The sequence below is a fragment of the Tauraco erythrolophus genome, chromosome Z, assembly GCF_009769465.1.
Source record: "Tauraco erythrolophus isolate bTauEry1 chromosome Z, bTauEry1.pri, whole genome shotgun sequence".
NCBI lineage: Eukaryota > Metazoa > Chordata > Aves > Musophagiformes > Musophagidae > Tauraco > Tauraco erythrolophus.
The window spans coordinates 27,737,648-27,751,067 of record NC_141496.1 but is presented as its reverse complement, the minus strand read 5'-3'; the positions used below and the strand labels follow the sequence as shown (position 1 = coordinate 27,751,067).

The window sequence follows — 13,420 nt, the reverse complement described above, 5'->3', positions numbered from 1 at the left end:
AAAGTAAACGCAAACTAACACTGCTATTGCAAACAATAAAACAATATATTTTAAATCTTTATATGATTGTTGTAAGCGTGCGCACCACAGCTTGTTCTTATTGATGTGACTATGTCAGACTTTTTTTTGTATAAAAGTGAAAATAAAAAGGAGACAAAATAGATTGAGGCTTCGCTTGTTTTCAAATTTGCCGTTAAATCTAGGGACCAGCATGTAATGGAGTGACACTTGCTTAAAACATTCTGAGGAAAAGTTTGAATCTATCACCGTTTTGGATTCAGTATTAAACAGGGTGGGAAAGAAAACACAATTTTGTCTATCGTCTGGAATGTGTTGAAAACAACAGGTTGCATCTAGGTATGAAGAGGTTAGGAGCTGCCTGGCCAAGCCAAGGGCTTCTTAATACCTTTCATGTCCTGCTAGGAAAAAGTTTTGTCTCCTTTAGAGCAGCTAACTCCTTTGGAGACTTAGTTACCTTTGGCAGACCTCCTCTAAGAACTCTGTTAGACCTCCCTGTCCTCCCACGCCCATGAAACTATGAGTAACACTATCATATCCTGTAAAAGCAAAAAAAGCTGACTGCAGGGCATTGTAGTCACATCTTATGACTTGCATGGGACTAAAACCAAAAAAAGACATAGGGAGATAAATGCAGAATCACCTACAGAGAGAACATAATCCTACCTTTCACATACACAAAGCCAGGCTTTGCTCTGCTGTCCTCACGCAGAGCTGAGCTCTCTCAGCAGGTACTGCCATCTTTCTTACAAAAATAAGTCACCAAGTTAAAAACCCACAATACTGAACTAAGTGCTAGTAACCATTAGGAAAGGACTAGGAAAAAAAAAAAATTTATCACAATACACTCTGTAACTTGAAGCATAGAAAGGTGTTGGATGCTGTGTACATTTCTACTACATTCTTTTCCAAAATGGAGCTAGGATAGGAAGGGAGGACAAGCTCCAGGGACAGCTGAAAAGAAGGGTATTGCAGGCTACAAGATAATTTTTTTAAAAAAAGGACAATGGAAAACAGTACTTCAGCCTGGGAGAAGAGAGAGGGAGGAAGTACACAGCGGGGAGATACAGTGAGGGTTTTAAAAATCAGAAGTAGCCCTGGCCATAGCTCTTTTCCTGCACAAGAATACAGAGGAAATGTTGGGTTAAGTTATCAGGTGAGAATATCAAAACAAAAAGAAGTTTCCTGTTCTCAGTTCAATAAAAATACCCTTAAGGTTTATGGCACTGTCAAAGGTTTGGATTACAAGAAGAGTTTTCACCATGGGCTTGTCCACCATTGCCAAGGCTTCTGGGAGTGGTGCAGCCCTGGGACCTGTCCCACAAGTGATCCCAGAGTCCCACAGCAAAGAGCATGATGCAGGAGCATTCCTCTGGTACAGCACTTCATCATGATAAATCCTTCAGTTTCAGTTGTCCTTTCCCCTTGGCCTCTCCAAACCCGACTTCACTCATCAGGTTTGCAAGAGGAGATTGAAAGGCTCCAAGTTACTTCGGAGCAACACAGAGGGTATTGTCAAATTATGCATAAAAAGTGAGAAAAAACATCTTTTTCTAGCTGAACATAGGCTGTAACTGCAGCATCGTTTATTTATGAACGCAGACACAGACCATAAAGAAAATTTATGTCTTCCTTATCATGTATTTGCATTTCACTGGACGGAGCCTGTCCTCCAGGCAGAAATTGTCTCTGAATAGTTTGGGTGCAATCCAGGCAGAAGTGGTACCACTTGTGCACACCATGAGTGCACCCCAGCCGGGTCACACCTGGCCTGAAGTGCATACATTTCGCACAAGCGGTCTCCTCACAGTGGAAGCAACAGACCTGGCCCACTCTGACCTGCCTGCAGCATGTGCTGGTCAGAGCACGACAGCACACATCAGCTCCATCAGAAAACAAGATGACCACAGCCAGCCCCTAATCCTCTGCCCAGCCGTCCCGCCTGTGACCAGAGGCTCTATTCCTGCTACCGCAGCATTTGCACTAGCCATTTGCACACCTCTGTCTCCTTTGAGCTTGCCAGTTTTCAGGCTCTCTTCCAGCCTACGCCACAGCCGTTGGCCACTGGAGGCTGGAAGATGAGATACAGGCTCTGGTTCTTGTGCTGTCAAAGGTAATTGCATGAAGCTGTGAGGTCGTAACTTCCCCCTACAGAAAACATACCGGCTTGCTCAACTGGTAGCCACAGAAACCAGTCACAGCTCAGCCATCCAGAACTTTTCTTTTGCTTCAAAAAGTGCTGTTGGGACCTTACAATGAGATGCTGGAGCTCACTACACCTGTCATGTTGACACACCATCTGCTGGGTAGTCTGCAAGGTCAGCAATCACAAACTCTGGCTGTTGCAGACAAAGATTTGCCCCAGGGTCATAGTTCAGGCTTGGGAAACCTCCTACCCCTCATGTTTCTAGCAGAGACTGTCCAGTTCCTGTATATAAGCATTTAAACAAGCTCCTCTTGCACCACCACCTCTTTCTGGACTATTGTGCAATGCAGACATAGCTCCATGTGTGGCCTTTGGCAAGCAAAGACACTGCAATCCCGTATCTTTAAAACTGAGCGTGTAGTTCTGTCTAGCCCCCACCGCCTGAGCAGCTGGGCTGCACTCAGCTGGAGCAGCAGCTGCAGCTCTTTTGAAGTTCAGAGCCTTGGGGCTACTGTGCACCAGGTTCTAATGTCTCACCAAAGGTCAGCTCTTTCCCGAGTGCTGCAAGCACCATGACAGGTCGAATGCTTCTGTAGAATAGAATAGAATAGAATAGAATAGAATAGAATAGAATAGAATAGAATAGAATAGAATAGAATAGAATAGAATAGAATAGAATAGAATAGAATAGAATAGAACAGAACAGAACAATGTCGGTTGGAATAGTCCTACAATGACCGTCTAGTCCAACTGCCTGATCACTTCAGGGCTGACCAAAAGTTAACACATATTATTGAAGGCATTGTTCAAAGGCCTCTTAAACAGCGACAGGCTTGGGGCATTGACCACCTCTCTAGGAAGCCTGTTGCAGTGTTTGACCACCCTCTTGGTAAAGAAATGCTTCCTAGTGTCCTGTCTAAACCTCCTCCGGTGCAGCTTTGAACCATTCCCATGTGTCCTATGACTAGGTCCCAGGGAGAAGAGATCGGCACCTCCATTTCCACTTCCCTTCCTCAGGAAGCTGTAGAGAGCAATAAGGTTGCCCCTCAGCCTCCTTCTCTCCAAATCAGACAAACCCAGAGTCCTCAGCCACTCCTCACAGGACATGCCTTCCAGCCTTTTCACCAGCTTTGTTGTGCTCCTCTGGATATATTCAAGCCCCTCAACATCCCTCTTAGATTGTGGGGCCCAGAACTGCACACAGTACTCAGGGTGAGGCCACACCAACACTGAATACAGTGGGACAGTCACCTCTCTTGACTGGCTGGTTATGCAGTGCTTGATGCAGCCCAGGATGTGCTTTGCCCTCTTGGCTGCCAGGGCACCCTGCTGACTCACACAGCCTGCTGCCGACCTACACCCTCAGACTCCTTTCTGCAGGGCTCCTCTCCAGCCACTTTTCTCCCAATTTATTATTATAAACTATTATTATAATTAATTAATTTATAATTTTTATATATATTATATATATATTTATTTTGTGCCCGCTGTTACTCTGTTCTGGGTGCAGGATCCAACATTTGGACTTCTTAAACTTCATCTCATCAATCATAAGCCAATGCTCCAGTCTACCTAGATCCCTCAGCAAGGCCTCTTGTCCCTCAAGAGAGTCAACACCACCTCCCAGTCTGGTATCATCAGCACACTTGCTAATGGTGCATTCAGCTCCTGCATCCAGATCATTGATAAATATGTTGAACACACCCGGCCCTAGAAATGAACCCTGCAAGAGCGGCACTGGTGACCGGTCACCAGCCAGATGTAGTCCCATCCACTACAAGCCTTTGAGCTCTGCCCTTCAGCCAGTTCTTCACCCAGCTGACCGTGAACCCGCTCATGTCCTGGTTTGACGATTTCCAGTTTGACACACCAGAAGCAAACATCCAGCCAGGATGCTGCACTGCAAGGTGGGGTGAAGGCAGGGGTGAGCAGATCAGCAGGAGGCTGCTGAGCGAAGGGGGTCAGCTCTCGATGACACTCGGGAACAGCTCTCTTCCTTGCACCTCAGTCAAAACGCACAGCCTCCCAGCTATGCGCACTAGAGTCTCATGCATGAGAACAGCAGTCGCCATTCAATCCTTTGAAACTTGGTCAGCAGTTTCTCCTAACCACAGGGAACCTGTGTCCTGCTGTGGGTCTGGTCAGCTCTACAGCACAAGTGCAACCAGTACCAGCAGGCAGGCTGCAGCTGGCACATGCTGAAACAGGACTCTACGACAGCCCAAATGTGGAGAGTGAGAAGCAAGGGACCGGGACTCATGGAGACACAGCACCTTCCCTGGTGTCAAATTCAGCAGCTGCCTACTCTACCGTCTGGGCAAATGAGGAAAAAAAAAAAAATATAGAGATCCATGTTTCAAGCAACTGCATGGGCTTCAGGGCTATACTTGGCCTGGAAAACATTTTGTTTGCACTGTCAGAGGCATCTGACACATCTCAACAGAGTCAGATTGTACAGAGCAGGACGCCACAGACAAATCTGTGCAAGCTGCCGTCTTCCAAGATCACACTCCAGAGAGTGCAAAAATAACATGGACAGTGAAGCTGTGTAGTATTCCACAGGCCAACATTCCTTTAGTTAAACAACATCCAAATGTAGTGAACAAAAAAGATCAACCAATAATTTTTACTGGCTCAGTAACAGCTTAGCTTATACATTTATATATTTTTTAAAGTTTCTTCTAGAATGAGTTGGCTTTTCAACTTTTATATACCACAACAATTCATTTCAAATGTAAGAAAAACTTTATTGGTCCATTAAACATTAAATCTATAACGATACATTCACTCAGTATACAAAAGGAAGTGTCCATAAAAACCATTAACATGCTTTAAAAGGCGAAGCTGTTGACTACTTTACAATTAAGATCTTAAAATTCTGAAATCCTGACCAACCATTAAAAGTCAAAGCGTTACAGTTACTACAGATCACAACACTCACAAAAAACTTTATTTTAAATAAACTAGCAAATCTCCGCTTCACTGGGCTACAGCTTAATAAAATAAAATCACACATACACACCAAAAAGTTCCCTTGAGATATTAAGAACCTTGAAAAAGATTAATTAAAAAACCCTCACCATTAAGAAAAAGTGTTTACATTTTGACTACTTTTTCTCCAGTTTTCTAGCATGGCATATATGAGACTGAACACCACTCACTGGTGGTAAACAAAAAGAAGACAGTGAACCCCCATGCTCCTAGTAAGTATTTTCTCAGCTTGTATATGACAAGTTGAACAATTTTCTCTGAAGGTTAATTCTCCTCGCTTTAAGTTTGCATGGATGTCCAATGACACCTAAGCACCTGGACGTTTATCAGTAAGAGGAAAAATAAAGCTATGGTATGAGTAACGAGACATTGTTTCCCCATAGCTTTCCAAAATTCTTCTTGGCTTTGCACTGAGGTTTCTTTGGCAAAAGCACGGCTGCTGTGCTGCACCCCGCAGCTCTGGCGAGCAAAAGCCCTGGAAGCTTTAAGCTGCTGGAGCAGTTTCAAAGCTGACGACTGTGGCTCTGAAGAGGTTTGTGCAAACGGCGTACACTACGGCACTGGGAGCTATTGAAGACCGGCAAACTGGGGGAAGCCAACGTGGCTTATATCTGCAACAAATTCCAACTTTTTAAAAATATCATAATTGAACAGGTGTGGAATGAGTCGAAACCAAGTTTGAGAAAAAAAAAACAAACACCAAAATAAAATTGGATTTACGTCCTATGTGAAACCTACTGAGTTTCTTTGGGCATTAGAAAGCAGCCGTCATGCCAGTCTCCCAAAGTTTCTACTTCAAATCCTGCAGAATGTGTCTGCATCCTCATCCTCGGGCACTCGGCTATTCTGCCATCAGGATGCTGAAAATGCAGAGACATACCATCTCCCAAGAGACGTGTCCTGTTACAAGTACAAAAAGCCAAAGCTTTCTAAGCGCTTGACCCCTGGTGTTCCCTTGTACAGTCATGTGAAACACTCACTTCAAACTACTGTTTACAAAATTGAAAACACAAAGTGAAATGTCACGGCGCTGATTATGTGTTTTCCTCCCACAAGAACTTGTAGGCCACTTCAGAAAACAAAGAAGCAGTTTTCACTGAGGAAAACTGATCCATATAAGAAATTACGATCCTTTACTTTGCTTCAACGCTGCAGGTTGTCCTGCTATAAAAAGGAAAGGATCGACAAGACCCAGAAAAGAAGTCTAGCACCAAAGACATCCCCACTTGACATGAAGCAGAATGGGAACGAAGCAGGTTTACGCCGCCTTTAAAAAACAAATCTAAGGAGAAAAAGGAAAACAAAACGAGGAGATACAGCCTGCAAGAAAAAGATATTGCTTCTAAAGCCCAGAAGGAAAGACAAGAGCAAAATTTTAGATGCCTTGCTCATCTAGCCACACAGGTACAATCTCGTGGTATTTTGCTTCATCAACCTCTTTAGGCAAAAAGCCTAACAGTTTATAGCACAATTTTTTTATAGCATGTTTTAAAAGCAGTTAATGGATTATTTTGTCATTAATCTGTTCAGAGACGCGCATGACACCGTGGGCTGCTAACCAAAGTTCGAGCAGCACTAACTTGAGTTCCCAAATTTTCCTGATGCATCGGTCAAAACCAGAGAACTGCTAAAAAACAGCTTTTTCACACGTGCAACGGTTGCTTCTTTAATAGCAACGTCCTAGCCAAGCAATGGCTGCACCAGTGGCTGATGAGGCAGTTACACCTGCATAGCTTATAATTTCAAAGCGCTTCTAGATGTGTAAAAAGGTGCTAAAACACAAAATAAATAAATAAATAGACATGTAGTGTTTATGATTCTGTGAGGGGATAAGCCCTCTCTCTGGACTACGCGTACATTAGCAACCCTGAATTACCCGTTTCAGACGAAAGTGGCCCAACCCAGCCAGGATTTACCCAACTAGCTGGGCAAGTACGAGCTTTTCGAACCTCATGGAAATGCTTGAAGAACAAAGCTAAGCGTATCACAAACAGGTGGTAACTCTTACGTGTGATCACAGTGGAGTTCCTTAGTTGGCATCCAGCTGCAAGGGCTGCCTGGACACTTTGAGGAACTAGGTGGTAAACAACAAATAAGCATATCCGTCTGCTTTCCACACATTCTTTGTAAGGTTTTACAACCTCATTCGTTAGTCCAGCTGTTTGGATTCAGAGACTTGCTCTCTGAGCCCATCGTATTGATTTTACCCCAAACAAGAACCAGTCATGATTGCGGCTCTTGGTTGCTTTCATGAGAAAAACTAAAATTGTTCCAGCCTCAGACAGCAGTGCAGCAGTGAGGTTCCAAATAACCTTTCTTACGACAGCAAATTTGAAAAAAGTAGGAAAACGCCAATAAAATTGTTTCACCTTCCCAGCAGAACTGAATTCTGCTAACATGGTCTGCTCCTTCAAGAATCCATTAAACAACAGCATTAGTTCGAATTCAAGTTTAACTAGAGGAAATTTTCTACAGGCCATGTTCTCTAGTCTTCCTGTCTTTGTAACAACAGCTTCCTCACTTCACACAGCCCTGAAATACCAAGAACCTGAAATGCTGCACTGCTCAGTCACATCCGGGAACAAATTCAATGAACAATCGTGTCACAAGGCAGGACAGACACGGCACAGCTAAACGCCTCAAGCAGAGCAGCTACCTGCACTTTCAGGTGTGGAGAGAGAAAGTCAACTGTTTACAGTTTAAGTGTAAATATAAGCAATAATTACTCATTTCTTTACAAAAGCATCAGGCTATTTGTGAGTTTTCCCAGTTCATCTTCCATTGCACAGTAAGATCTGAATCAGTCTTATCCCCAGAAGTTTGTCAAGCACAGATTATTTGGTCTTCCACACACACCAGGGGTCTGACTGTGTCTCGTACACACCGGTGTAACGTGCAAGGCAGCACCGACCAGTCACGGGCTTAGTTCAGATTTTGCCAGTTCCAGTGCCACCTGAATTACTAGCTATCACAGCAGTAGGCATGAAGGCACTTCTTAAAAAGGTTTTAAAAGCCCATATGCGTGAACTGTTTGGAATCCATGAACTGGGCATTTGAACCCTAGACTCTAGCCAAGGCCTTTGTTACGTGGTTGCACGTGGAAGTTCACAGTACAGATTTTGCAGCAAATGCTAAGGCCGTTAACATTCACCTGGCCAGCAGGAAGCCAAGCCTCACTGAGGAGCTACAGGCTTTGCGCACCCAGGCGCCAACAGTTACTAGTTCCTAAGGAAGCCCTGGAGATCCATAGCCGGATCTGAGGCCACAGTATGGACACACAGGTCCTCAAAGTTATTTTCAGGGTCTTTTCCCACAACATTTGCTCAGAGGCAGACAAAGCAGCAGCGTAGTCAGGCACTGCTCCATTCCCACCCTATGTATACCCGCTGATCTAGATGCTTAAGGTCAATAGTTGGTGGAAGGGAAGGATGAAGCAGCTCAGTGAGGCGAGTGTTGTGTGAGAAGAATGGACTCATGCCTCACTGTGGACTTTCCTCTTACAACCCTGTTTCTGCTGTGCAAAAACTATTTCCTTAAATACAAACTACAAAAAAATGAGCACAAGGAGGTGCAGGAAGTCCTTATGCAGGCAGATACTGCCTACACAAAAGACGTGTTTTCGTAAACAAATAAGAACATCCATTGGCCAAGATATGTATTAAGATCCTACACATTTGTGACTGGGATGAACCAGAGAACAGTTACCATTCGCTGCCTTACAACTTGACATAGTGCATGCCGCCTCCTGTAGAGGTCCTTGCCCAGATTGTTCTGCTATAAAAAACATTGTTAATTTAAAAAAAAACCAAAACATGCGTGGTTTCTCATAGTACAAATATACGGCACTAGAAGGCAACTCCTGAGAGTATTCACCAAGGGAGGAGCAAGAGCCTGGACCATCTCAGCTGCAGCTCACAGCTTTAGCACTGGATCAAGATTGTCTGTCAGAATAGCTGCTATGAGTTAAGTGGGACAATTGCTAGTCATCATTGCACAGCCCATATGCTCTTATCTTAGAGATAGGAGAGATAAAGGCTTCTAGATTGCAGTGCATTAACAAAGGCCCTCTTGTGCTGCGGAATTATTTGCGTGGCTGGACTCCAGATGCAGGCAGAGATATACTGACGGGCCTCCATGCTAGAACTGCTCTTGGTGAGCAGAAGAACTGCTCTTCTTCCAGCAGAAGCAAAAGGAAAGAAAAAAACTTGCCTCCCTCTCCAGAGCTATTTGCTGCTTTTCTCACTTGTTGTCAAAGCTAAGCTTCAATCACTTTTTTTTTTTTACCCTAGCCGCAAATAAGCAGAAGAGCAGCAAGTCACCAGTATGTCACCTCTGGACAGATGACTCCTTCCCTCAGATCTCATGACAGATGTATTCTGACGCTCCTAATCACTGGGGTAGGTGGTGTAAGTATACACAAGACTGCCGACCTGTAGGCTGTGTTTGATGGAAGAGTGCATGGGGTTGGGAACATCGCATTTCTATCAAGCTCAAGCAGGACAGAAGCCCTAGGATACCATAGCAACAAGGCAGCTAAAAATGGTAATGAAAACAAGAGTAGAACTGAGATCTGTTACATCAGCATTACTCACCAGGTGTGCATTAGCCATCAGTTATTGCAACAGAACAAATAAGGCATGAAAATATTACGGCCATCTTATTGGCGTCAATGTTGTGCTTGTCTTTGTTTTGCAGAAAGTATTGGGTGAAGATTTAAGGCTCAATCATATTTAAAAAAAAAACCAAACTGCTAAATCAGTTGATTTTGTTTATATCCTGCATATTTCACATTGCATGTGTGTGTATATACATATATGTATATATTTAGAGAGAGAGGACCTCTGGGACTAGCACAAGTCATAAATTCATCCCACCAAATGTAGGTAACTACAGTGAGTTCAACCTTCTTCAGCATTTAGGGCATCTGAGCAGTTTTTCTACCACCAAACCAACTGCTTAAAGCAAATAAAAGTGACATGGTAAGGTTTAATATTGTCAAGTCAGTTGTTTGTACTAAGGCAGCTGCTGTTACATTTGTGTCTTCTGGTTTTGTTTTTGGTTCTTTCTTGTTGCTTACCCCACTGCTTGGAATAGGAGTTCTCCAAAAGAAGACTAGTCTCCAGTAATAGATTGGTTGCCTAACACCCATCCCAACAGCAAAACTAACATCAACAGAAGAGTATAAAAATATAGCAGTTAGAAAGGATACTTTCCAACCAACACACAGGCAGAAAAGGAAGATGACGCACTGAAGTACTTTTCTGACCATCACTGCATTTAAAATACTACAAAATTAGTAATGGAAACAGAACTGAAGATCCTGGGAGATCTTTAGACACAAGTTGAAACAGCAGGGTAGAAAAGTAATTGAGCACTCCACTTTTAGATTTAACAGCAACTGGCAGTGCTCCTGTAATTAGCGTTTTCTCAACAGCAAACATTCTGAATAGAGGTGTACCGTTATCTTAAATCCCCATGTAGTACACACAACTTTCAGTTTAAGTAAGCTGGTAAAGTAATGTTGGACAAAATTCAGAGTTCAGGAATTTTTGTGTAGAACTCCCTTTCTAACAAGGACTGGACCAGATCCGAATTGCATGAAATATTCAGGTGCCTTTTGAAGTTATAATAGAATAAATACTCTATTATTATTGGTACATTCCTTTCTCAATCTAGGTATACAATAACTTAATATATTTCATATTTAGATAAACAATTTTTAGTAGACACTTTGGCAGTCAAATTCTTACATATTCTCTATTTCTACAGAAGTATTTAGCTATGTTTTCAGAAAAAAATTATCTGGAAACTACTTACAAGAATTATATGCTGTACAAAACAGCAGCCCAAATCATCACTGCAAACTGTAAAAGACACAGTTAATAAAAGAGTATAAAAAGGAATGCATATTTGCTAGAAGATACCCAGCATTCACAGGAAGGAAGAAGATACATCTGCACTACCATTTTTTCTTTTCTTGCCGATGAAGCCAGAGGAAGATTGTCAGTTATTTCAGAAGCATTTCACTTATTTCAGTTTATGCAACAACTGTGTTTCCCACACTCCACACATGACCATTACAAAGTTTTGGAACAGATTTGTTCCCTTGGCCAATACTTGTTCATGACAATTAAAAAAGGTAAAAAAGTCTTCAATCATTTGTTTAGTCTGATTAAAAAGTTACTAACTGGTATATTACAGTAAGTGGGCAATAGGTGTTTCCTCATTACAAAATGACTGTTGTATTTTATTTGTAAAGGGTAGGGGGGGTGGGAAGAAAAAAGAAAACCACAGAAGGGCCTTCTGAGCGTTCACACAGAGAAATCTCTGGTTGGGCAACAGAGTGGAGCAATAAGAGTCCATAAGTACAGACAGACACAAAACCAACAGGAGGCCATCTTAATCCAGAAGATGGACCAGGTTCCAGTGAAGAACTTTTCAATCTGAGCACTTTCATAACTGTTAAGGAAAAAAAGAAAAAAGTAATAAACTCTTTATTCATATCTCAGACTGCAGTATCCCGTTTTTCACAGTGGGTGACAGACTTCAAGTAGGTTAACCGAGACAAGAAGCAGGGGAGAGCAGCCCTTTATAGAGCCAGATGTTGCTAAAGAATCACCTGGGAAAGACTTGCAATGTCTCTTCCAGCTTCTTACTTAAGGAGAAGAGATACACTAACAGCAAAAGTTCCTGTCCATATTTCCTTGTCTCAATGCAGAGAGACACTAATTTCTGAGCTTTAAAGAAATATACTTACTGGAACCAATGAGTTACTGTCATCATCACGTAGAGTGAAGCCAAGAAGAAAACAAAGTGGAAGTAGGCATAACTGTACACTGTGCCTTTCTTCTCATCGTAAATCACGGTCTGGCCTCCCCTTTTTTCAACATGATCTTCAGCATCAGCTGTAAGAGACAGGAAACAAGAAAGCTTTCGCAAATTTAATGAGAACTGAAGAGAGCAGCCGGCTTCACAAAGAACATAGCAAAACATCTATGGTGTGATTTGGAAAGTCTGATGCAGAGCAACACTTGAAAATTTCCTCGCCCTCAGGGCACAGTCCTAAGACTTTAACAAAAGAAACTAGATTGACACTGAAACCCAGCCTTGTATCAGCTTCCTGGCCTACTGGCTAGTTTTTGAGCATTTGGGCCATTTGAATTGCTCTGCCTGTATGATATTCTTCGGGCAAGTCAAAGATGATAACACCGACTGTACCAGGTCTGCAGACAGGACACTCCTGAACTGCAGTCCCTGCAGAGCTGCTGAGCCAAAAACCCAGAAGGTTTGCCAGCAGAGATTACCCTTCGTATGATGCAGTAAAGAAATGTCCTTTAAGGAATTATTAACTAGCCCGTTGTTTTAAAACAGTGTTGTTACATCTCTTGCTTCCTTCCCTAGCCTAACTTTGAGCTCTTCAGCTGCTTCGGTTTGATATGCCTTAGAACGAGGATAGAAGCAGCTCTCCACCCACAGCTGGGTCCTTACTCTCTTGGCTTTGGCCTGCAAGCCACAAGCGAGGTAAATTATGGAGTGAAAACGTAATTACCGTCTCCGTCAGGCATGCAGCAAAAGCAGCAACGAGCTACCTGTGGAACAGACAACAGGAAGAATAAGAGTCTGTGCTACACAACACAGCAGAACGGTTGGTGAAAGAAGGTCTGTTATGTCTGTGTTACAGATGCTAATTTAGAAAAGTCTGGTTTGTATTTCCAACCAGCAAAAAACTGAAATTAGGATTTGCCAAGTAGTTCATAAAAGCAGTTTCTAAGCTTCAGAAAAATCTACTCAGTAAGATTTAGAGCAAATTAACCATTCTTTAAGAATTACTCTATCCATTTTAAATAACTCAAGGTCAAACACTGGTGCAAATAACTATGACAAAATGGTGGAAAAGCTACAGTAAAGTGGTTGCACATTAGTCGTTCAGAGGGAGCTTACCTCTTCAGACTGGCATCTAACAGTTTTTTAGATAAAACATTTTTCTACTGAAATGAAAGTATAAGGAACTTTTAAAACCGTGCTGCATGGGCTGGAAATCACGACTGCACAAGCTTCAGTCAGAAATGTACTTATCTTTGCAAGGATTTCCTGAAATGGAGCCAGAATGAGTACTAGCAGAATGACTAAAAGCAAAAAGCTGGTTTTACTGTTTTATTTAAATGAAGATTTTCCCTTTTTTTAAGTGACAGAAAAAGGAAAGTAGAAATTGAGTCTTCTTGTATTGAGTGGTAATGTAAATGGGAAAAGGGTGCTGATCATCCA

General features: G+C 42.6%; 1 protein-coding gene across 1 annotated transcript in view; it reads right to left on the bottom strand.

Annotated features, from left to right (window-relative positions):
* Positions 1-9,890: 9,890 nt before the first annotated feature.
* Positions 9,891-13,420, bottom strand: part of SERINC5 (serine incorporator 5) — a 37,450-nt gene continuing 33,920 nt past the window's right edge. The window contains exons 10-12 of the mRNA XM_086629810.1: positions 12,705-12,744; positions 11,913-12,060; positions 9,891-11,614 (exon numbers count right to left, since the gene is read on the bottom strand). Of these exons, the coding sequence (XP_086485936.1) occupies positions 11,467-11,614; positions 11,913-12,060; positions 12,705-12,744 (336 nt within the window). The 3' untranslated portion in view covers positions 9,891-11,466. The remainder of the gene's footprint in view (positions 11,615-11,912; positions 12,061-12,704; positions 12,745-13,420) is intronic.